This window comes from Staurois parvus, unplaced genomic scaffold, assembly GCF_062004578.1.
Source record: "Staurois parvus isolate SC_StPar_1 unplaced genomic scaffold, SC_StPar_1.0 ptg000561l, whole genome shotgun sequence".
NCBI lineage: Eukaryota > Metazoa > Chordata > Amphibia > Anura > Ranidae > Staurois > Staurois parvus.
Genome location: NW_028318357.1, coordinates 3319876 through 3345633, shown reverse-complemented (window position 1 = coordinate 3345633; position 25758 = coordinate 3319876). Strand labels below are relative to the sequence as shown.

The 25758-nt window shown below is 40.9% G+C and overlaps 1 protein-coding gene across 2 annotated transcripts in view; it reads left to right on the top strand.

The window, feature by feature from the left end:
• The window catches only part of ORC3 (origin recognition complex subunit 3), a 117548-nt gene that overhangs the window by 82925 nt on the left and 8865 nt on the right, over positions 1–25758 (top strand). For both annotated transcript variants that reach the window (XM_089691312.1, XM_089691313.1), the window contains 4 exons: positions 4653–4738; positions 18127–18224; positions 20002–20143; positions 20271–20381. In XM_089691312.1, coding sequence (XP_089547438.1) covers positions 4653–4738; positions 18127–18224; positions 20002–20143; positions 20271–20381 — 437 coding nt within the window. The remainder of the gene's footprint in view (positions 1–4652; positions 4739–18126; positions 18225–20001; positions 20144–20270; positions 20382–25758) is intronic.

Sequence of the window (25758 nt, the reverse complement as noted above, 5' to 3'; positions counted from 1 at the left end):
AGAAAATAAATCACTGAAACTATCAAAAAGTTGTGCAAAACCACAAATTAGTCCCTTACACAAGGGCATAAGTGACACAAATCACAAAGTAGGAAAGTAATAGACACATGGCATAAATATTGCATTAAAGTCTGTGCAGTGAGAATTGACTGACAACTGGCATAAATGTTGCCTTTAAAGATACTCGGTGAGAAGGTCAGGATAAAACCTGACTGAAAACAGACAACAGGACCAGAAAAATGTCCTTCCACATATAAGTATCTCAAAAAAGTGATGGTGACCACAGAAAAAAATAATAAACAATAACGTGCTCGAGTTCCTGAATTTGGGACTTAATGTGCTTTATAAATAAAAATCAAAATGCGACAACAAAGGAGTATTAAAAGTGACACAATGTGCTACATAGATAAATAAATAAACAGAATTACAGTATATACAGAAAAATAGCAATAAAATAAGTGCCACCAATGGTGATAATACTAAACAAATGTCCACGTGTAGGAATCCACAAACAACTGGATATAGTGAAATTTCCAGCAAAATATTGGTGGTGCAGGGAAATTAGATCTGTCACCGGCTGGATTGCCCCCTCACCTTCATGTAGCGACCCCAGGGGCCAATATGCCTTCAGATATCAAAAACAGCTATGCGACCAATCAGCGGGTATGGATCCGGGTTAGCGGTGGTGGTGGTGGTGGTATCCCGCTTGCGAAACTAGAGATATTGACCAATCCTGGTATCTGGGTCTCTCTCATATACATTAGTTAAACTCAGCCAACTCACATGTATGGTGAAGAAAAAAAGAAGAATCATCCCATAGTGTAATACTGTCACATTTATTAAAATGCACAAAACCAGTAAATGCTCACTCACATGATAGTGGTTTAAAACAAACTCTCAGAACCTCATGGATAACGCTGGGTGTACTGCTATGGGTATACCAATATGACACCCACACCGGAAGTGACGTCACCACGTCTCCGTGTATCGTCTGACGCATCGAAGACTTTCACCTTCAGATTATTATGACTCCTACAGGAGGATTGGACATTGTCCAATCTGTAGGCCAGCCCATGATAACCCATCCCACTACCAGCATGCCCTAGTTTTTTGTTCTAGAAGGATGGACATTCACTCTTCAGTGTGAAAGATTAACCTACTTTTTTGCCAGCAAAAAGGGGAGGGGGGGGGAATACTGAGATGCTCCAGTCTTTGATGAGCTTTCTCCTAAGCAGTCTTAGTCCACTGCTGTTAATTCCAAATAGACCATTTTGGTGCACACCACTCTGTAATTAGAGGATCAGTGTGTTGCTTCTACCAGTGCTGTTTAGTCTTGGGTTCTTTACAGCCCCTAAAGTCACAAAGATCTTCCCATTGCACCCACTGTTTAAGCTTATTAGCCTTATTAGCTGTGTACTCATTTAGGAAGCATTTTACACAAGTGGTCTACCTGCATTGTGGATTTGGCAGTGTCCCAACTTAAAAAAGCTGCTACCATATCAGAGATGAATGCACCTGTCCTTAAGGACTCATCAGACACGAGGTTGGAACTTTCCCTAGAGCTCTCTTCTCTTTGGTGAGCTCTGCTCTTTACTCCATCTTGGCTGTGACATTGCTGTGCCAAACCATGGCTGACTGGTAAATGTCCCTTAAAATAGTTCTTGGCACGGATAGGGCTGATCTCTTGATTTTAGGATGCATGGAGCCAATGGCTGTAGCTTTCAACTTTAGTGATGACATCCTGCTGAAGGCTTACCTCTCACTTGAGTTTCTTATTAGTACACATGTGTAGGATACTTTGGTTAAAGTGCTGGACTACAGAACCTGCTTCAAAGAAGCATCAGATCCACATAGCCTTTGAAGTTCATCTTTGTACATCTACTTTTGATAATGATGACAAGAGCAACTGTCTTTGTCATCAGAAGAAACCTAAGGAACACACTGCAAAGTCGTCTTCCTCTTTAATTAAGAAACATACATTTATTTCCATAGTCCTGCACCCTCCATATTGAGACTCTCCCAAGCTTGGTTCGCCCTCATGGTCTGGGGCCCAAAGTTTGTCAAATCCTCAAACAAGCCCTCCTTTGCACTTTGCAGAGTGATGAAATATTTAAAATTAGGCTTACATCTCAAATGCTTGGGTTTTCTAGGGTTACAAGCTGAAGTTTTACTCCCTGCTCCCTCCTCGGTTTCTCGTCTCTAACCTTCCAGTTTCACCACACAGATTAGCAATCTACGTTGTGCCCTCTTGGTTCCTCTGGACCAATGTGTCATTGCCTTACTTCCTGAGGCAAAACAGTTTTTCAAGGATTTTTCTCCACGCTTTTCACTGTTCCCAAACCCAGAGGGTCTTAAAGCTCTGTATGTCTTTGTTCAAGCTCACGAATTAGCATGGGATCCACAGTACTATCATTGCCTCCATTTATCAAGCAGACTTTCTGATTTCTGTGGACATCAAAGAAGTGTACATATCCCTATTTTACTTTGCTTTGGGGCTACGTTACCAGTTTGTGGTGTTTGACCTTTGGTCTCTAGTCTGCACCTTGAGTATTAGCCCTACATCACTCTTGTGGCATCTCTGTTATTACTCCTATTGTCTCAGATTCCAGCTCTCCAGTTGTTGGACTTTTGCATGAAATTCTTTTGCCTGTTGGTAGCCTCATTCAAGACAGTCCCATTTGTCAACAATCTGTTATCATGAAACATTTCTGTAAAGTCCCTAAGTTGGCCAATTTCTTCGGAACTGAGAAGCAGGTTGTCCCTGGTCTGGTGCCTCTGGAATCCAGCAAATAAATCAGGAAACACCTTCTTTCCCATCTTCTAAGAAATTCTATGATGAATATCAGCCTGTCATTGGGCTGGTGATGAGTCATGGGTTCTCTTTCAGTGCAGGGGACTTGATCGGTGGAGGGGTCTCATTTGCTGAACAACATCCTAGAACTGGCTTTGCAGCATTGGACCATCCAGTTGGAGGGTCATCTGATTCGTATTCAGTCAGACATACCTCTGTTGTACCCTAACCTTGAATTGGGAACCCAGAAGTCTCATCGAAGCAAGAAAGGTAGATAAGATCCTATTCTGGGCAAAGCTCATTTTCTGTCCTTTTTTTAAATTCTACTGCCTAGCGGGATGACCCTTACATGCAGAGGTGTTCCAGAACCTGTGTCACTGTTGGGGGACACGGACTGTGGACTTTCTGGCTTCCCGATTCAACAGCAAACTGGACTTTATATCCAGGTACAAGTATCCCCTAGTGGTAGCATCAGATGCTCTCGTGGCTCTGTGGACTCAGTATAGTCTGATCTATATTTTTCTTCCACAAAGGTTCTTCTTCGTCTGCCTTTCAGGGGATTGAGGGCATTTTGGTGAACCTTATTGCTCCAGACTTGCCCACTGTGGATTTGGTATGTCAACCTGGCAAAACTGTTGGCGAATGCTTCATAGGATCTTTCATATCATCACATTTTTTTGTCCCATGAACTGATTTACTATCCTGCTTACAGGCTTTAACAGCTTGGCTGTTGGAAACCCAGGTTTTGAGAGACAGTGGAATCTCTGAATCTGTGATTCATATAATATGTGATCTGACAGCCTTGTCCTGGATTGAATTTTGGCCTGGTTGGCTGAGTCAAAGCAATATCCATTTTGGTTAAGACAGTCAGTGATATCTATCAGAGAGTGCAGGGGTTAATAGTAAGTAACACAGAGTGCAGAGTTCAGTAGTAAGTAATACAGAGTAAAGGGGTTAGGAGTTAGCACCGTAGAATGAAATGGTCAGGGGTAATGTAGAGTGCAGAGGTCAGTAGTAAGTAACAAAGAGTGAAGGATTAAGGATTACGTAATGCAGAGTTCAGACAGTAACCACTTAGGTGTATGACCGAGAATAAAACCAGATGTACCCTGACATGTAAACTGTGTCCAGCTGCCAGGATCTGCCTGTTCAAAGCCAGGCCCGCATTGGATTGGTTTTCCCTCTGTGTCACCATTATGCCCCGTTCATATGCAGAGTAGGGCAAGGAAGCAGTGGGTGAGACATAGCTACCTGTTGTGCTATGCTGGTCCAAGACAATCCACGCCTTGCCTTAATCCCAGCTGCTTGTATGTGATATCACATAGGTTTCCCTGTGCCACTTTGCATATGGGGAAGAAAAGCACTTCTGACAGAGGGTTGGCTTGGTGGAGACCCTATCTGCAAATTGCTTGGCCGCAATCAACAGGTAAATCAGAATTTGTTAGTTGCTGGCCTTCGCTCTAGATGATGCTCAAAGAATGGGGGAATAAGCAATGACAATCTAAATGTATGTAGGGTCTGCATTCTTTCATCATTTTGTGTTTTGTAAATGTGCTTAAGAAATCATTTTGAGTGAAAATTAGTATGTTGGTCAGATGCCTTCCTTATTCCCAGACCTGGGCTGCAGTTACATAGTAGAGTGAACACAAGCTGAATATAAAAATACAATGCTGTCGTTGGTGCACAGCATGTTTCTCAACAAAGCTACAGAAAATGGTTCTACACATGGTTTCCAGTCTATAACTGGACACACTTAAAGGCACCCAATGTACGAAATATCCGAGTATTGATTAGGTATGCTATTATTAAAAGGAGGGGATTTGGAAAACTGACTATTTAAAAAAGATCTTATTAATTTCAGGAGAACATTTGGAAAATATGGATGATGAAGAGAGTGCAGCACAAAAGGGCCTGCAGAAGAAGATAGACCTCTATAACCTTCAAAAGGTCAGCTTTCAAACTGTAGTTTTTATATAGTCTGTACATAGAGTATTAAACTGATTATTTTACAGGTGATCTACTAAATCAGGGGTCGCTTTTTCTAGCTGGATAGAAGCTTTTGGTGATCCAAAGTGAAACTTGTCAAAAGGAACTTGAAGGAGGCTATCAAGTTCAGAACCCTATGCAGAAGCAAATTGAGAGGTGCTGTTTTGACCTGAGGGTTCTCATATGGGACTGTTGTGAAGATTAGACAAAAGATAATCCTGGTGATGTAAAGGCTGGAGGACAGACTTTAGAAAGATGATCTCATAGCAAAACACAGAAAACTGGGGGGGGGGGGGGGGGTAGGAATCTATAGCTAGGCATCTTGCATGTCTACTGATGTCATGTCTTAGAGAAACATTGTCTGATCTTGTTGATTCCATTTAAAAGTTTTGGTACGCGAAAAAAATCTGTTTGAAGATTTTAATTCCAGTATTGGCTGGATACCCACATTTGATTTTGGGACTATGAAGAAACCTTGAAACCATCTTTCCGAAGCAACTGGTTCAACCATTCATTTTGCCTGCAGTTGGTGCACGGCTGTCATTAAATCTGCTTTCTGTTGGTGTGACGCTGGCAGATTGAAAGGGAAAAGGCATGGACAGGACAAGGATAGAAACTAGATTTTGCTCCCTTTGAAATAACAAATTGGACCCAGAGGTCTGAAACATCTCAGATCCAGACTGATGCAAATGCCAGCAGATGTCCCCTCACTCCTAACAGTGAAGGTGCCTCTTCATTGTGAGGAGGGCTTCTGGGCAGGATTGATGGAATTGGGAGTCCAGGACTTGAAAATGAAAAAAGTGCTAGGCCTTGGTAAATAAAAAGGACTTTTTTGCTGGGAATTTGTAGTAACCATAGGAATAGGACTTTAGCTTCTTCTGGAGTAAAAGCACCTTTCCACCAGTGGCTTCCTGATGAATTTATCAAGGAATATACAAACTGGTTCAGCAAACTAATATTTTAATGACAAAATCCTGCATAGAATCCTTCAAAAAAAAGAAGGAAAAAGGAACATCCAAGATAGGAACTGTTCCACTACCAGAACATTCCAATTCTTTTTAAAACTGTTTTCCATAGAATAAATCTCGGAAAAAAAGCTTAGGAGGAGTGAATATCCCTTTCAGAATTGCTCCATTCCTCATATAGTGCACAATTAATCTGTTTGTGTTTTGGGAAAAACAATCTTCCAGTTTTTTAGTGCCCACAGGGACTTGTTTAGGCTGTGGAGAATCAGGTGCCATTGGGAAAAGACGTGTGCACACTGTGTCAATTAGTGTGTTCACAGTAGATGGCATATGGCATGAAACCACAACTTGTAACTCACAAAATGCAGAGGGGAAAATCCTCTGCAGCCTCTGGGAACAAAATTGGGGTGTTCAATACTTTCCTCAGTAATATTCTCAAGGAAAAGAGGTTCTGCTTCTGAATCCTGAACAGAGGTCAGGTAGATCAGTGGATGTATACCCTTTCTGGCATTTGGACACCAAATGTTCTAGAAGTGCTGAGAATTTTCCAAAGAATTCAAACACAGTATCAGAAAACTACTTTTGTCAGACAGGCTGCATGTTGCATGTCTGAGAGGGAGCCCAGAATCAGACAATGAGTGGTGTGTTTTGCTTGGTCTATCAAAGTTCTTTTAACTACTTGCCGACCGCAGATAGCCGAATGACAGCTACACTGCAGCCGGCCAGTTCTGGGAGGGCGTCATATTTCCTTGATCGCTGTGTCCTACGGACACAGCTGATCACATGATGTGGTAAAAGGCCAATCACAGCGGCCTTTTACCACGTGATCAGCCGTGTCCAATGACACGCTGATCACAGGGAAATGCAATTGCCGGTTCTCGGCTGCACTTTCCTCACGCTGTCAGATGGTGAGGAAAGTACTGCCGAGAACCAGCAGTTGTTGGAGCAGGGATCGGCACCGATCATCAGGGCACAGCAGTGCCACCCACAAGTTCCGCCCACTTGTGCCCAGCAGTGCCACCCACCTGTGCCCACCTGTGCCCACCAGTGCCACCCAGAATTGCCACCCACCTGTGCCCAGCAGTGCCACCCACCTGTGCCCAGTAGTGCCACCCACCAGTGCCACCCACCTGTGCCCACCAGTGCAGCCCAGCAGTGCTGCCAGTCAATGCCACTAGTCAGTGCCCAGCGGTTGTGCCAGTCAGTGCCCAGCAGTTGCGCCAGTCAATGCCTAACAGTGCCGCCAGTCAGTGCCACCTATCAGTGCCGCCTATCCGTGCCACATTACTGCTGCTTATCAGTGCTGCCTATCAGTGCCCATCAGTGCTGCATCATCAACGCACATTAGTGAAGGAGAAAAATTACCCGTTTGCAAAATTTTATAATAGAAACAAAAACTTTTTTTTTCAATTTTTTTGCACATTTTTTTTTATAGCGCAAAAAGTAAAACACCCAGTGGCGATTAAATACCACCAAAAAAAAGCTCTATTTATGAGAAAAAAATGATAAAAATTTCATATGGGTACAATCTTGCATACCCGCGCAATTGTCAATCAAATTGCGACAGCGCTGAAAGCTGAAAATTGGCCTGGTAAAGAAGGGGGTATAAGTGCTTGGTAGGCAAGTGGTTAAGGTACAAGCCAAAGAAGCAATTAAAACTCTGTAGTGTAATATTGTGCTTCACTAAACTGATAAGCTGCATATATGACTGCAGAATACACAAATCAGCATGAAAAGTATAACAAAATATGCCTACAACATGCACAAGCTATCTCCCTAGCAAATAAGCAAGTACAATATGTATGCAATACGTATTCTAATCGGCTACTCAACTTGAGCTTTCCATTGATGGAATCTTCTTTGTGGTTCTTTGAGTCCAACTGTTTCCTTATCAGTGTTCAGTACAAGTGTGTCCTCCTTTGGTTTCTAGAACAACTCTCTTTGTCTCTCACCACATGGTTGTCCAAAGTCTTAATCCCCTCCAACATTAGAGAAGGCTTAGCTTCAAACACAACACATGTAACTTTAAAATCACATATCTTAGCTATAAAAAAAGCAGAAGGGACTGGCTATCACCCTGATCGGTGGTGTGAGTTTCCTGTAGGCTGTCTAGGCTGTCAATGGAATGCATGCAGTGCTATTTGGTCATTTTGTACTAACCCTCTTGCATTTGGGATCAGCCATTGTTAAGTGAGGAGATCCCCAGAGGTGAAGGGGGGGCGTGTACTCTTGGATACGGAGTGCAGAATAGATGGATTTATGCTTGCCCAGGTATAGGAGTCATTAAAACCCAGGTGCTGACCAAGTTTCTGTGGCTGTGTCTCTGTAGAAGATGGCAGCAGGAGTGCAGCAATGTGTGCTGTGTGCATTGTTGGCAGAAATGGCGGGTAAGAGGTTGTCATCTAGGAGGCATGACTTAATTATCCCATCCCTCTGAGACTAGATAGCAGTAGAAAAAAATGCCCATTTTTAGTTGCTTGTTCAGAAAAACATTAAAGACAAAATGTCAGGGCGTACCTCAATGTAAATACACAGGAAAACCTTGTCTTACCCTATCCTCCACACTGTACTTATTGGAGGTCCAGACATCAGTGTCACATAAGGCATATCCGCAAAGGGGGTCTTCAGGGTTTGGCAACATTGCAGTTTGTGTCAAAGTAAGTGACTAATGCAGGATCCTCAGTGGGGCCTGGGTACAGTCCCCAAAGTAAACACCAACGGTAACCTGAAACATCTAGATAGCCCAGTAAGCAAACAAATCTTAATAGAAGCTTCTGAGAAAAATATGAAATGGTTAGAAAAAGAAAAATTTATATATGATTTTTTTTTTTTTTTTACACACACACTTGTGCTCAGAAGTTTGCATACCCTGGCAGAAACTGTGAAATTTTGGCAATGATATTGAAAATATGACTGATTATGCAAAAAAATTGTCTTTCATTTAAAGCTGAACTCCATCTGTTGTTCCACATTCATAATTCATTTGGGCCAAGCTCTGATTAGCTGCATCAGGACTGATGATGCCACAACCTCTGACCCAGAGGGAGCTTTGTATTCATTGGTAGAAAACATCTCTTCGTCTGAATGGCTGAGCGCCGTTCTGGCAGATTCTATTGTGTTCCGGATCTCTGACAGGAAGGTCTCAGCTCAGACCGGAACACGGTGCTATATACTGTATGTAGCCTCCGCTCAGCCTCAGATATTTGTGAGGTACATAGTTCATTCGAGCCAGCTTAGCCCAAACGGAAAGATGGAGTTCAGCTTTAAGGATAGTGATCGTATGAAGCCATTTATTATCACAGAGTTGTCTGGCTTCTTCTTAAATCATAACAGACATTACCCAAATGGCCCTGATCAAAAGTTTACATACCCTGTAATGTTTGGCCTTGGTGCAGACACACAAGGTGACACACTGTTTAACCGCTTGCCCTCCAGAGGATTTACCCCCTCCTGACCAGGCCATTTTTTGTGATAAGGCGCTAAGGCAATTTCCTTCACATGGTCTGGTCCTGTACACTTATTCAAGACTTTTGGTTGGCGGTGGTTGCGGACATAAATAAATTTAGTGCTATCACTATTACTCGGTATCCCTTATTACTGTTGTTGAGCGTAAATGATAATCTCCTTGTTACCTCCCATCAGAAGCTGTTTCTAATTTAAGCTGCATACTATTCTAGAAAGATAATTCTCTCTAAGTTAGCAGACCCTCCAACACCCTGGAGGTAATTGATCAATGCAGTCCTTCCTCTCTATCGGCTCACGTATATGGGTTGTAACTGCCCTCAAAAATTCGGGAAAATATGGTAAGCCTGGGTAGATGCTAGGAATATTACTTTTGATTAATGGATATACAGATTTTTTTTCTCTTTCTTGGCTGCTCCTACTTTTTCTTTCCCTCCCCCACCCGCCCCTCTTCCTCTTCTTGAGGTACCCTCCCCTCTTCTCCTCTCTTTCCCCCCCCCCTCTTTTTTTTTTTTCCCTCTCTCCTTACACCCTTCTATTACTTCCCTTCTGGGAAATAATTTCTCTTTCCTCATTTTCTTTCTTTGACTTTCTTGGGTAATGAATATTGGAATACACATGACTGTGCTTTATTGACTGTGTTAATCTTTGCAGTAGCCCTGGTTTTAACGACACATTATTTGCTGAATCCCTTAAATATAAATGTCTGCTATTAATTTACAGAGAACTTTTATTGAAGTAGTGTATAAGCTTGTCTTGTTTTACTTACTCCGTCCTTTTTTCTGATTCACATGTGAAACACTGCACTATGTTGAATACATTTTTAACTGTTAAAAAAAAATAATTGTTTTCCCACATCTGTAGCTTTTTAACCCCTTGACTACCGGGCACTTTCACCCCCTTCCTGCCCATGTCAATTTTCAGCTTTCAGCGCTGTCGCAATTTGTATGACAATTACACGGTCATGCAACTCTGTACCCATATGAAATTTTTAGCAGTTTTTTGAGACAGATTGGGCTTTCTTTTGGTGGCATTTAATTACCTCTGGGTTTTTTTTTTTTGCTAAACAAACCAAAAACCACTCAAAATTTAGGGGAAAAAGTTTTTTTCTTAGTTTCTGTTATAAAATTTTGTAAATTTGTAATTTTTCTCCTTCACTGATGTGCGCTAATGAGGCTGCAGTGATGGGCACTGATATGCTGCACTGATAGGCGGCACTGATGGTTACTGGTGAGGAGGCACTGGTAGGTGTCACTGGTGGGCATTGACAGACATCACTGATGGGCAGTGAAAGGCAGTACTCATATATGGCACTGATAGGCGGCACTGACTGGAACTGTTAGGCATCACTGAAGGGCACTAATAGGCGGCGCTGACTGGAACTGATAGGCGGCACTGACTGGTACTGATAGGTGGCACTGACTGGCACTGATAGTTGGCACTGAGAGGCAGGTCAGATGGGCACTGATATGTGGTATTGATGTGGCATTGATGGGCACTGACAGGTGGCATTGATGGGCACTGACAGGTGGCATGGATGGGCACTGACAGGTGGCATTGATGGGGCTACCCTGATGATTAGTGTAGATGTCCCCTCTGAGGAATGCTGCTTACCGGCTCTCCTCTCCTCATGCGCTGTCAGCATGAGGAGAGGAATGTCGATAACTGGCATTTTCTTATTTACATGCGATCAGCTGTGACTGGACACAGCTGATCACATGACAGAGCCGAAGTCATCGGCTCTTTTCGCTGATTGGTGATCCGCTGTGTCCCAGGGACACAGAACACCACCGATTGCCACGCTGCTTGCCCCTGGGGTTAAAACAAGAGAACCACTGCCCATCTGTCATTTTCTTATATGGCGGGCGGGATGCGGGTAAATTTCAATTAGTGTCTGTGTATACATAGTCAATAAATTTGTTAGCTCTCACATGAATGCACTAAGCAGTAAAGAACTGTCAAAAGACCTGCGTAACAAGGTAATGGAACTTTATAAAGATGGAAAAGGATAAAAACAGATATTCAAATATGCCACAGTACTGTTCAATCACTTATGAAGTGGAAAATTTGGGGATCACTTGATACCAAGCCAAAGTCAGGTAGACCAAGAAAGATTGTAGCCATAACTGCCAGAAGAATTGTTCAGGATACAAAGAAGAACCCACTGGTAACCACAGGAGAAGTACAGTCTGTTCTGGAAAAAGACGGGTTGGTTGTTCAAGGTGCACAATACAATCAAATTTGGAACACAAATGAGCTGCGTGGTCGAGTTGCCAGAAAGAAGCTTTTACTGCTCCGATACCACAACAAAGCCTGGTTACAATATACCATACAACAACTTGACATGCCTCCCAGCTTCTGGCACACTGTAATCTAGATGTGACGAGACCAAAATAGACCTTTATGGTCACAACCATAAGCGCGCTATATTTGGAGAGGGGTCAACAAGTTCTATAGCGACAAGAATACAATCCCCATTGTGAAGCATGATGGTGGCTCACTGATGTTTTTGGAGTGTGTGAGCTCTAAAGACACAGGGAATCTTGTGAAATTGATGGCAAAATGAATGCAGCATGATAACGCTATCAGAAAATACTGGCAAACAATTTGCATTTTTCTGCACGAAAGCTGTTTCTGAAGTATTTAGATCCTCCTCCCACTCTCTGTATGTGGCTGTGTTCCTACGGAGGAGGCTGCATTCTCATAACATGCCAGTTTCAAATGTAAGGTCCTTTGGGTGGATCTTTCAGGCAGTCCCCAATTCTGTGTTGGTTTTGTGGGTTGTTTATTGTTTGTTTGCTGTTTTTCACACCCCTCAGTTGAACTGCTTTTGGATGTCCTAAAGGTTTAAGAATTTTTTTGTCCCTCAGTGGACAAGAAATAAAATAGAATTTTTTTGCTTACAATAAAATCCTTTTTGGAGCCCCTTGAGGGGCATACCTCAGAGTTTCCACCCCTTTGTGTTTTATGATTATTCCGTTTGTACTGCTTTGCTACAAAACTGAAACATGCTGGCAGTGGAAGGGACATCCTGAACAATATGGTAGTGTGACAAGAGCACTCCTACCTGGAGAAAGTAGGTTACTAAATGATCCACGCGGAGTAATATGATTCAAAATAATTTCCAACAATACTTTATTTGATCACATAGATCATGAGGTTAAACATGAGCACGGTGAACATGTCAAACACATAAAATCATGTTAAAAAGCACTTGGCGTCTTCATTACGGGGTCATCTTAGCACAGAGTACCATATAAGGCAATGTAGGGTAATAATAAGATAATTATCCTAGATTTCCATGAGTTTCCAACTTGTATTAGAGTGAGCCATGTATTCAGCAGATATGTTCCCAATGTACGTCAGGAGCCTCCTGGTATGTGAGAGCTGGAACACAGAAATACATAATGTATGTATAGAAATATAAGAACCGAATCACATCTAAAGCTCACCAGGCCTCCCTCTACACAAGTCAATGGATACTTCTATTACCTTCTCAATGATGAGGCTATCAAACCCGCTTCTCAAATGTGGGGACTTCCTGGGTAACCACCCCAAGTGAAACAAAGTCCACAGTACCAAATGATTCTGGGGATATATATAAAAAATGAATGTATAGATCACAGGCATCAAGTAAACCATGAAAACAAAAAACACAATGTGGGTATATTACCATCAATAAAGATCAAGAGGACTCCCGTCGACTTGAAATAGGATCAGGTCCTTGATGCTTGTTCAAAAGGTGCATATGGGGGTGGAAAACCAGGTAGTCACAGTACGTGGATTTCAAACATATGTAGTATGTATTGGCAGGCCGTAAGTACCTGAGTCTATATACCCAATGAAGGGTTTCCAAAAATTGCTCAAATAGAGAAAATTATTGCGGTTTCATAAGGATATGGCTATGTCACAGCATATAATACCTGAATAGGATAGCGTATATATACATGTATACTATCCTCCTAAGAGGATTTCCAAAAAATTCCCCGAGTATACAGGGTAAATTAGGCCCATATGACATGCCTTCTTAACACCATATAAGCCCTATAAACTAAACAGCTGTAAGCTTAAATAACTTGCCACCGGTGGAAGGTATGTTCCCCTAGGGGATTGCCGTTTGCGAACCGCTGTAATAGTAGCCTTATGGTAGTTTTCAGAGGGCCTTGTGCCTTCCTAGCAGGGAGCTGTGACACCGCCGTTCCTTCCCACCTCGTGGGCGCCGCACCCTATGAAGACGCCGAGCGTAGTGACGTCAAAACGTTGACGCGTTTCGTCCGCCAATCACCGCAGACTTCGTCAGAACTGGGAGGGGACCTCAATCCTTCGCCTTATATGGTGCACTAATTGCATACCAAAGAGTCTCCACCTCGCCATCTTGTGTTGAAAGAGTATCACTACATTGAAAATATCCAAAGTGAATTAAAACACATATATTAAATTTAAAATGACTGCTGGATATATAGAGGAGGAACCCTATTGCTATAAATCAGATCATTTTCAAAAAAGATAACAAAAAAGAATTATTATACTCATAATAATTGTTCAAACAGAGAGACATCAAGACCAGGTTCAATCACCTAATTTCAGTAATAGTCCAATTATTGTAGGAATTTAAGTATGTAGTGAGAATAAGAGGGATCACACAATCAAATTCATGCTTTATCCAGATAGATCCATATTTTATTCATATATAAAGTACCCCAATGCAGATTCTAACTCAAGGTATATTAGTGGTTCCAATAAATTTAATTCAAAACAGTTTTTTTTAGTTCAAAAAAGCTCCAAAATTGAGTTCTGTATTTAGTCCATATGGGACAAGTGTACCCAGGGTATAAATCCAGAATTTTTCTTTTTGTAGGAGGACTTTATCGAAGTCCCCCCGACGAGCTGAAATATTCAGCAGGAAAATCCCTTTCACTTGCAAACCTTCTGTTTTACCCCCGTGTACTTCTTTAAAGTGTTGTGCCAAGGGGTTCTCTTTTTCTCCCTTTCTTACATTCCTATTTTCATTTCTGATATCTCTCAGATGTTCACCAATCCTAGTCCTGAGGTTCCTTTTCGTTTTTCCTATATACATCTTCTTACATGGACATTCTATCATGTATATTATTTTGCTACTAGAGCAATTAATAAAGCTTCGTATCTGAAATGCCTTAGATTTATCCTTATTGAAGAACTGATTGGACTTATGTACAAATGGACAGATCTGGCAATGGCCACATGGGAACATCCCACACAGGCCGGTTCTCCTAGTTAACCAATTTTTTTGTGGTGTCCTCTGAAATTCTGACTGTACTAATATATCATTTAGGTTCCGAGCTCTTTTTGCTACCATTTGGGGGCTTTCCCCTACCACTCTCGCTATCTGCGGATTTTGAGTTAGTAAGTACCAGTGGGAGTCCAGGGCCTTCTTAACTTCACCCCATTGTTGTCCAAATTTAGTTATGAATCTTACCGGTTGATTTACCTAATTCGCCCCTGCCTCTGATTTTGATTTATTTATAAGTTCCTCTCTTGTTCTACCAAGGGCTCTTCTTTTTGCTCTTCTTAGGGTTCTATGTGAATAGCCTCTTTCTCTAAACCTCTTATAGAGCTGAATGGATTCATTTCTATATTCTACTTCTTCTGTGCAGTTCCTTTTTATTCTCTGAAACTGACCAATGGGTATTCCCTGTTTTAAACTCCTTGGATGATAGCTATTAGCATGTAGAAGTGTATTGGCCGCTGTTTCCTTTCTAAACGTTTTAGTGACTAAATTATTTTCGTAGACAGAGATTGATAAATCCAAGAATGTTATTACCTCTCTATCTACTGTGTAAGTAAGTTTGATATTCCTATCATTCTCATTTAAAAATTCCATAAACTTTTTTAGCTCATCTATACCTCCATCCCAAACCATCAGGACATCATCAATGTATCGCAACCATTTTATTGCATATTGCTTATAGGGGGTGGAGGGATATACCAACTCCTCCTCCCATAAGCCTAAATGTAAGCATGCAAAGGCCGGGGCCCAGGGTGCTCCCATGGAGGTACCACATATTTGCTGATAGAAGGAACCCAAGAACTGAAAACAGTTATGGGTCAACATAAACTCCAACAAATCCAATATAAATTCATTTTGAGCCTCCATTTCAGGAAAATATGTCTCCAGAAAGTGGGCCACAGCTCTCCATCCCCAGATGTGTGGAATAGAGGTATATAGTGATTCCACATCAATGCCCACTAAAAGTGCACCCTTCGGTACTTTTACATTTAGAATCTTTTTCAGTACATCTCCCGTATCCCTTACATAGGATCTAAGTTCCAAGACCAGATCTTTGATTAGATCGTCTACAAATTTACCTATTGTTTCCAGAGGACCACCAATAGCAGATACTATAGGGCGTCCCGGTGGTTGAGTGGGATTTTTGTGTATTTTTGGGATTACATAAAAGGTGGGGATGTTATATGTATCAACCGTCAACATGTCACATTCCTGTTTGGTTAATAAATTTGCTTCACGTGCCAGTTCCACTTTTTTATTTAGAGCAGCCACAAGTTTTGGGAAAGGATTATTATGTAGTTTACGGTATGTATCCGGGCTCTTCAACTGTCTAAGTACCTCCTTTTCATATTCCACACTCTCCAGTAATACTACATTTCCCCCTTTATCACTTTTTTTGATCACAATGTTTTTAGCATTCTTAAGTTCCCTAAGGGCTATTCTTTCACCCCTGGTGAGATTATCAGTGTTCCTCATTGTCCAGTCTATTTTTCCAAGATCATCATGCACTAGATCTAGAAAAGTACTTAGCCATTTATTTTCCCTGATATTAGGCATTCTTTTAGATGGAGTTTTAAGTCTAGTGTGTCTTTTCCACTTGTTAGAAACATCCACCTCCCCAATCTCATTGCTTATAGGAGTCTCCTCAAGAAGACTAATGAGGTCACTTAGTGCCTGTTGTTCCCTCTCTGAATTAAGGTCACAGGGATTTTGTTCTTCTCTAGATAGATATGGAATTCTTAAAAGGATCTTTCTCAAAAATAGATTTAGGTCTTTATAGACCTCAAACAGGTCCATTTTGTCCGTAGGAGAAAAGGTTAAGCCTTTCCGTAATAAATCATAATGTCTTTTTTTCAATACAAAATTGGAAAGGTTTATTACCTTAAGGTCATTGATTCCCTCCTCTAGGTTAGTCTTTACCTCTTGTGGCTTCTGGTTCGGTTTTGATTGGATGGTTTTAGGGCAGCTATGGTACTTATTTCTTCCTTTGTCCCATTTATTTGTTTGTTTGTCTGTTTTAATATCCCCCGGTTCTCGCCAGCCGTTTTTTCCTCTAAAAAACTGACAGATCTCTTATTACTTTCATCGTCATCTTCGCTCATTGACGAATATCCTCTATTATTCCTAGAAAAATGTTTTTTGATCGACTCCTTCCTCTGCTATTTGTTAAATCAAATATCTCTCCTTTCTCCCAATCCTCTAAATCTCTTCTAAATTTTTGTTTCGTGAATTTCAAATTTTTTGGTATTTTTTCTATCTCTTTTCTAAGGAAGTCGTTATGTTTATCAAATTCAGGATCGTTCTTCAGAGGATCAAGTGATTTTGCACTCTCATTAATTTCATTAGAGAGTTCATTCAATTGAACCTTCTCTTCTTCCACAATTAGTCGCATGATCTCTATGCCATGCTTTATACAGACCTCTTTCCACCTTTCCAAAAATCTGGGAGTGTGAAGATGTTCTGCTGGAATTACCCTTTCTCTTAATCCCCTGGGAACAATCCCTCTCTCTATATACGATTCAAGGGATGTAATATCCCACTTCCTATTCAAATATTTAGTAGTTAGTTTCTTATGCAATTTAAACTTAGTCTTGATGTCTCCCTCATTTCCCTCTACCTGAGGGTCCAAATTCTTTGTAAATGCAGATCTAATCTCAGCATCCATCTCCTCATTAATCTGATAGGCCATTTCCCCCCTAGATATTCTCCCTTCCCTGAAAGGGGAGGGGAATACGGCCTGTCTTGTAGGTTTAGTCAAAGAATATTAATTATCCAGCAGTCAATGTACACCGTGCAGATGTTTAAACAGAATCAAAACCTCCAAGGTGGCAGACATCCTGGACTGGGGACATCCTGGACAAGGGACATCCTGGGCTGCTCGCTCTATAGTTTGTTTGCCATTATCTAATCCTTTTGTAGGCAGCAGGATAACCCACAGGGCAAGGATTTCATGTGTCCCTCAAATGACTCCACGTAAAATATTCTATTTTGTGTACAAAACTCCTATTATAAATGATTTTCTGCAGATTAATTTGAGTTGGAGTGGAGCTCATGGATCGTTGTATGTAAAGTAAGGGACATCTGTTATCCACTTCCACCAATCATTGACTTTTTTTCTTCGCTCATAGAATCTGCAAGTTCAATTCTGATATGTAGAAGTGGGTTTTAATGTTCTTGCTTAGTACAAGTTGATTAAAGAAGCTAAACGTAAAAAGTTGGTTAAACTATGGGCAGATAAAAATGTGCTGAGGTACTCCTGATTAAATTGTTTCAATGGAAAGCTCTGCAGGCATTTGATCAAACACTTCTGAGTAAGCCAGACAGTCGTATTTTTCTTTAGGTAAGCAACTGGGGAAAAAAAAATGTCTCCTGTCTTTTTACAGATGTCTTAAGTCTGGGAAAGCAGTGTGTGGTAATATTTGTGCGCCCTTAGGAATTGTTTCTATGAGAAATCTACAAGGGACATTCTCATTCACATATATATCTCAAAAGCGCAATGTTTTATCCCTTCACTTTCTGCTGCAAGATCATTTATAGTCCTGTAGATTTAAACACAAGTTCGCCAGTAGGTCAGAAGAATGTTTTATTGGATCCTGATGTAGGAGGTTTATTTAGACATGCTCTATTTGATGTTTAATACTTTTGTTCTTTTCTAGACTTTGTTAGAAATGAAAGAAACAAGAAGAACAAAGAAACTAAGCAGGTTTGAATCTTTGCGACTCGAAGTCACAGACTTTCTGGATAGTCTTGTAAGGTGTGTGTCTCAGAGCTTGCTTGTAATGTCTTATTCATTTCTTAGTTTCATGTCTAAAAAATTTTTCTCTGCCATCTTTTACACCCTGTTTATATTACAAGGCTAAGATTAATCTTTGGCTTTTAGTTGTTTTAGGCTTCTTGCACATGGGCAGCCAGGTGTGATAAAAACAGGTGGTTTTTATCACACCTGGCTGACCCATGTGAACCCCCCCCCCCCAACCAGCTACCTAAATTTTACCATTACAGCCTGATGGGGCTGTACACATGCTATATCCGAGATGCTTTGCAGACATAGAAATTTTAACTCGGCTTGAGTTTGACAGGTGGCACTGCTTGTCCAGCTTGTCTATTAAGGTCAGTGAATGCACTGCCCAACAATGAGCCAAATGTCTAGCTTTCAGTTTTGGGGTCATATTTGAACGAAAAATTGGTATGAAAATAATTGGAATGTAGGAGGCAGTCCCTAATCTATCTTCTGAAAAGCAACCCACCACAGTTGTGTATTTAAACACAAATTAAAAGTTTTCCACACTTTTCCAATCCATTTTATGCATAGATGCACCTTCAGGTTTTCCATTATCCGAAACAATGTAAAAGTACAGTCTCAACTTCTGATCTCCTTTTATTTATGCTATGGCATATAGCAAAGTTTGCAGTGCATTTGGTGCAGAACATTTGCATTTGTATTAAATGAGAAAAGAACGTTAAAACCATGCCTACATGATATACAGAATTTATGCTAGATATATGAGTGGCACGTGGGATGCAGCTATGTCAAGAAAAAGGGGCTGGGGAGAGACAAAGCTTGAACAAATTCTTCGGCCTTATATAAAAACTTTTCTGTACCTTCTGGACATATAATTTGGTAGCCATTATATCAAGCTAAAAACATGAACTCAGAGCTGAGATCTATAAATTCTAAGATCTTGTGTAGATGGGCAAATGCAGAAGTTGCGTTTAGCTTGCTTTTCAGGTTAGTTTGGAATGTTGAAGATCCTTTCTGAGATTTCCTCCGCAGGTGCTTTTGACATCCTCCTAAGCCATGCCAAGTTTCCCACAACTGCCTCTGATGCAAACAAAAGCCCATTTGCATTGGATGTAATACTGCTTTTAAAAGTACTTTAATACCTGCCCTCAATCTATCCATTATTATATATGTGCTCCTGCTATGGAGGCTCTCAAAATTAGGACTGCAGATAATACTGGGGTGCCATGAAGTGGCTCTACAGCTTAAGCTTATATTTGAAAATGTATGCAAACCCCCTGATTTTAACACAAACTGTTAGGCAGGACAATTCAGTTTGTTGCAGGCTGGTTGGTAAGTTGAGCTGGGAATTTTTTTCTTGTTGTTTAATACTGCTTTAAGTTTGTAGTTTATGGAAATATGGTGAAAGCTTTACTGCTGGCATGAATAAAAGCATAGGTTGTAAAGAACATCCTGCAAACCAGGAGGTGGCATACACCTCCTTTCATTTTGTTACCCAGCATATTTTTAAATAAAAAAAACATTTCCCCAAGATTTCATTTTTAACTAGTAATGAGGTCTTACTGTTTGCCAAAAGAATTTTCTTACAAAAGATCTGTATGTAAACATACAAGCTAGGATTTTCTGAGGAGGTGAATAGCAGCAAAGTAAGAGGGAACAATTTATTTATTTTTAATTTTATTTTTATTAATAAAAATGGGTATGTTTTAGGAAATAATTGTTTATTGCAGTTACTATTTGCATTAACAAATCTGCACTGGTCTATTTGATTTATTAATTTCTGTTCCAGGGATTATTTGGCACCCCCCGAAACACAGCCTTTGTATGAAGTTGTATATTTTAGTGCTGCAAGCATTCTCCGCAAACACCTTAATGCTGTACCACGTATCGCCCTTCACACAGCTCTGAACAATCCTTCATCTTACCTGAAGGTAGCAAAACTAAGTTGTGTTGTGTTTTGTCTTTATTATAAACATGTCCCAGCAAGTAGAAGTTTTTCATCTTGATGGTGAAAAATGTTCCATTTGACAATACCATTTAATTCTTCTTTCTGGTCAGTCTTTGGAAAGTGAAGGAGGAGCCTTAACCAGCACAGCTCCAGATGTTTGCATTGCATACAAGCTGCATCTTGAATGTGGACGACTTATTAATCTCTATGATTGGTTAGAGGTAAGTAAGCATTGTACCTACATAAGCAGGGTATGCATGGCCAATTAGTCTTAGGTTTAGAGCTGCTGGCATTGACATGGATTGCACATATACATCCAGTTAAAGAGCCTGTGTAGGCTGGCTTTTGTTCACTTCAAATGGGTTTTGCATTAGCTTGCAATTCTATGGGAATGCAAAACCTGCTTCAAGCAGGTCAAATGCACCTGTCATTGACTTCTGAACAATTTCAGAGGTGTCCTAACATCAACACAAGTCTAAAGCTTGTCAACAAAGGCACCTGTTCATAATATGGTTGTTGACTTATTTACATCTAAATATTTTGCTTTTTTTTTTTATTGCTGGCTGAACGTGGTAAGTTGTGCTCAAAGGTTTGCATACCCTTGGAGAATTGTATACCATTTAAAAAAGAAAAAAAACATGAGTGGGCTGGTAAAACACATTTCTTTTATTTCCTATAAGATTCACATTCAACTGTAGGTCATAACAGAATGGTACAATCAGAAAACAAAATATGGCAACAAGTAAACAAATGAAATGACCCCTTTTCAAAAGTCTGCATACCCTTAGTTCTTAATAATGTGTATTGCCCCCTTAGGATCAATGATTGTGTATATTAATTGGTTTACTTGAAAGTTAAAGCGCCTACAAATGGAAGTTTATATATACTGGAATTTCTTTTTTCTTCTTTTATACTAATAATGGTGATGATCAGCGACTTATAGCAGGACTGTTGGACTGCGGCGGGCATTCTGACACTGGGTGGAAACTAACTGCCACTGACATCTTTAGTGACACTACTACAGTGATCTAACACTGTACTAATGACACTGGGCAGGAAGGGGTTAATACCGGGAGCGATCAAAGAGTTAACCGCGTGCTGTGTGTGTATTACTATGTGTGCTGTGTTGTGTTTTACTTGGGAGACATGCTGCTTTGTATCTCTGCTGTACAGAGAGATACAAAGCAACATGTCCATGCTGACAAGAGAGCGATCTGTCTCTCCCCTCTCAGCCCTGCCAAGTATCACTGAATCCTGGCTGGGGATCGCCAGCTGGGACTTGGTGATTGACATATCCAGCAGCCAATAGCAGCACAGGTAGGGTGGCACGCGCGTGCGCCCTCTACTCGGAAATGAAACATCACGTATATTTACGTGATTTTGTGCAGCGGAGCCGCCATGTAGCAGTATATCTGCTATGGGGCGGCTCTTAAGTTGTTAATAAGTGATTGAACAGCACTGAATGGCATATTGCAGGCTTTCCATCTTTATAAAGTTCCATTACCTTGTTACTCAAGTCTTTTTGACGGTTCTTTTTTGCTCAGTATCTAGCCTGCTCACAACCACAGATGTGGGAAATTGACCTTAAATTGCCATTTTAACCTGGGTGTGTCACCTTGTGTGTCTGCGCCAAGGGCTAACATTACAGGGTGTGTAAACTTTTGATCAGGACCCTTTGGGCGATTTCTTGTATCCTTATGATTTAAAAAGAAGCCAAACTACTATGTGATAATAAATGGCTTTATATGATCACTATCCTAAAATAAGTTTCTTGGCAGGATCAGTTATATTTGTAATATTGATACCAAAATTTCACGATTTCTGCCAGGGTGTGCAAATGTTTGCGCACAACAGCATAAAATATGGTGATATGCAGTATTTCATATTTTTGGGATAAGAGTTTATTCTTCTGTATTCAACATTAGAAAAATATATATAACATTCTACATTACCTTTAAGAAGAAGCATGCATCTTTCTATCCTCCATCTACCCTTTTTTATTTGAGTATATATGTTACCCATAATTTTTACCCAATTTTTTGCACATTTTCTGTTTGTAGAGGCAGAGGATATGAACTCATTGAAATGTGTTTAGGATGACTTTCTACCAAAAATCATTCTGACATCATCTGTAGTTTTAGCCTACAGTGCTTTTGGATATTCAGCTTTCTCATTGCAAGCACAGGGGGCCTCATCCTAATAGAGTGCAGGCATCTGCCAAAGGCCTGACCTAATCATATAAGACTTGTAAAGAAAATGATTGTTAGAATTTAGGTGTATATAAGCTCAAAACCAACATTTAGTATCTTGCAGCTTACAAGTCTGTAGATGTATCAACTTTTTTTTTTTTCCCTTTATTTTCAACTGAGGATACACTTCCAAAACTAGGATGACACCACTCGTATCTTTCTTTCTGTACCAGGACAACAGAAACAAGATAGTACTAGGAAGCCTTGCTTCTCTTCCATTGTGCATAATCTACATGGGTGTGGTCCTCTCAGAACTGATGTAACTGATAATGGTTGGTGCAGGATGGTATTAGCTCATAATCAACCCCCTCTGCCAATCCCTCCACTGGCTTCCGATTGCCCAACGCATAAAATTCAAAATATTAACATTGACATATAAAGCTGTTCATAACACTGACCTGATATCCATCTACCACCCAAAACGCACTCTCCGCTCCTCACAAGACCTCCTACTCTCCAGTTCCCTGGTCTCCTCCTCCCATGCCTGTCTCCAGGACTTCTCCAGGGCTTCTCCCATCCTCTGGAACTCGTTCCCCCAATCCATCAGACTGTCACCTACCCTCCTCACCTTTAGGCGCATCCTGAAAACCCATCTCTTCAGAGAAGCCTACCCAGCCCTCGCCTAATTGCTGATCTCCTCCGCTCTTCCCACCACTCCATCCTCCACAGCTATTTCCTCCTGTACCACTCTCCCCTCCCTCCTAGATTGTAAGCTCCAAAGAGCAGGGCCCTCAAACCCCTTGTGTATTGTATTGTTACTGTACTGTCTCCCATTTTAATGTACAGCGCTGAGCAAACTATTGCCGCTATATAAATACTGTATAATAATAATAATATTTCTGCCAAGATCACCAGGGATTTATTTAAACTTATTGAACAGATATAAACAATTGACTACTGTACATGATACTTTTTTTTAAAATTTGCACGAAGATACAATTTTTCAGAACACGCTTTTGAGGTGTACCCCCTTCTTTATGGTCCAAGTAGTACTAATCCACAAAGTTTTAGCAGAATTTTAAAACAAGACAATCTCTGAGGGAAAAAAAAAACCAAACAACTATACACAGCAATGGCAGGTAAACTAACATAGTTAGTGAGATAAGACAGAGAAGAAGCTATAGACTGGGGCGATGGTTGCAAAACTGTTGGATAGTGATTTAAAAAACCCAGGTTTAGATTTAGGCCATTCTTTTGTGTCAAATAGAACTATCATTCTTAGTTCAAAAGTTTTCCTTTCCTGAATAGTTTTAAAATTCCCTTTAAGAACTTTAGTTCTTAAATTCTTCTTTTTAAGAACTAAAGTCTATAACTCCTTCTGTGTCTTATCTCACCAACTATGCTAGTTTAATTACCATTGCTGCATATGTTTTTGTTTTTTTTTCCCCTCAGTCTTATTTTAACATTCTGCCAAAACTTTGTGCATTAGTACTGCTTGGCCTTTGAAGAAGGGGATACATCCCGAAAGCTTGTCCTGAAAAATTGTATGTTAGTACAAATTTAAAAAAAAGTATCATGGACTGTACTCAATTGTTTTTGTTGCAAGTGCACTAATATGGCTACAATCACCTAAACAGATATAACAAATGCTTTCTTTGGTATGTGTAACAAGTAAAGGGAACCAATAAGAGAAGACCAATGTTTGGGTTTACATACATTTGAAATACTGAGCTTCTTTTTTGTTGACTCTATTAAGTAAGCTTGTACAAAAGCCAGCATGGTGGACCATTCTGATATACAGTGTGTGACAGGAAGCCAGGAAAAACAATGGGTTGTATCCAGGATGGAAGATATATTTGTCCCAGATTTAAGTAATACACAGATTTTTTTTTTTCCTTTTTGTGCTGTGTGGTGAGCCTGTTTGGCTCACGGAGAGGTTAAAGAGCTCAGCTGAAGTAGGTTGAGCACTCTGAGCTCTATAAAACACACAGTCTGCTTAGAGAGGATGCTCTATCCTGGAACCTGATTTCTGTGCAGTACAGACTGGAGTCCAGCCATTTACTTGCATGGTGTTTCACCTAGATCCTGCTGTCTTGCTGTGTCTTTTTCACCATGCTCTAACTCATCGAGGGAGTCGAGCACAACCTGCTACTGCGTTAATTCCTCGCATATGGTGGAGAATGCAGACAGTTGAAGTAAAGCCAGCATGGAGGAGCTATTTAGGCAGCTTGCCCTGGCAAATGCAAATCAGCAGCAGACAAATCCAAGTTCGCAACGGTGCCTTGCAGTCCAACAAGCTTTGCAATGGTCTTTGCAGCCCAGAAGCAAGCCGTGGAACAGGTGGAGGCCCATCATAGAGAATCGCTGAAACAGCAGGAACAGAAACACCAACAACAAATTGAGGCCAATCATAAACAGTCCTAGCAGAGGCAGCAGACCGAAGCTGGGAGCGATTCTGGTAACATGCCTTCTCTTCACATAAGACTCCTGTTGCCAAAGATGACTGCAGATGATGACCCTGAGATGTTTCTGACCACATTTGAAAGGACAGCTGAAAAAGAAACTTGGCCTTGAGAACAAAGGGCTGGACTAGTGGTCCCCCCTACTATCTGGGGAGTCCCCAAAGGCTTACTTTGACCTCGGGCCTGTGGAAGCCAAGAACTATGATCGTTTAAAAACGTAAATATTGGCACGGCTGGGTGTAACCCTGGCTGTCCTGGGTCAGTAAATGCACGATTGGAGTTATTGACTGGGAAAACCACCCCCACCCCAAAAGTATGACCTTATGCATTTGATCAGGAAATGGCTGCAGCCAGAAATACTGTCTGGACCAAAAATTGTGGAACGGGTGGTCATGGACAAATTTCTGAGGTCTCTCCCTACTACTTTGCAAAAATGGATGAGCCACTGAGATCTAAAACAGCAGACAAACTTGTGGACATTGTTGAAAGGTACCTAGTGACTGAGAATCTTACGTATTCCCCAAAGACTCAGACTTTCCACCCCAAGATCATACAATCCCCAGCAATGGGTAAGACTGCACCAAGGGCTGGGGGTGGAGAGAATAGAAAAGGGGGAACTAAAGGCACTGTGGGGGACTGCTTCTAACATCTGACAAGAGCAGCCGGGAAGACCAGACCCGTAGGAGGTGACTAGAAGGTTGATTTATTACTGCTGCCGGGAAGAGGGACATGTAGCTGCAGATTGCCCAGTTGTTGAATCAGTGCACTTACAAAGAGATAGCAGTCCCTATTTACAACTGTTGCATGCACTGCAGTAAAGGGAAATTAGAAACCCTTATGCAAAATGTATATAGATGGTAAAAGTGTTGTTGGATTCAGGTAGCATGGTTACTTCTGTAAAAACTGAACTAGTAACGGGAAAAACCTTGCACTCTCGAAAATGGCGG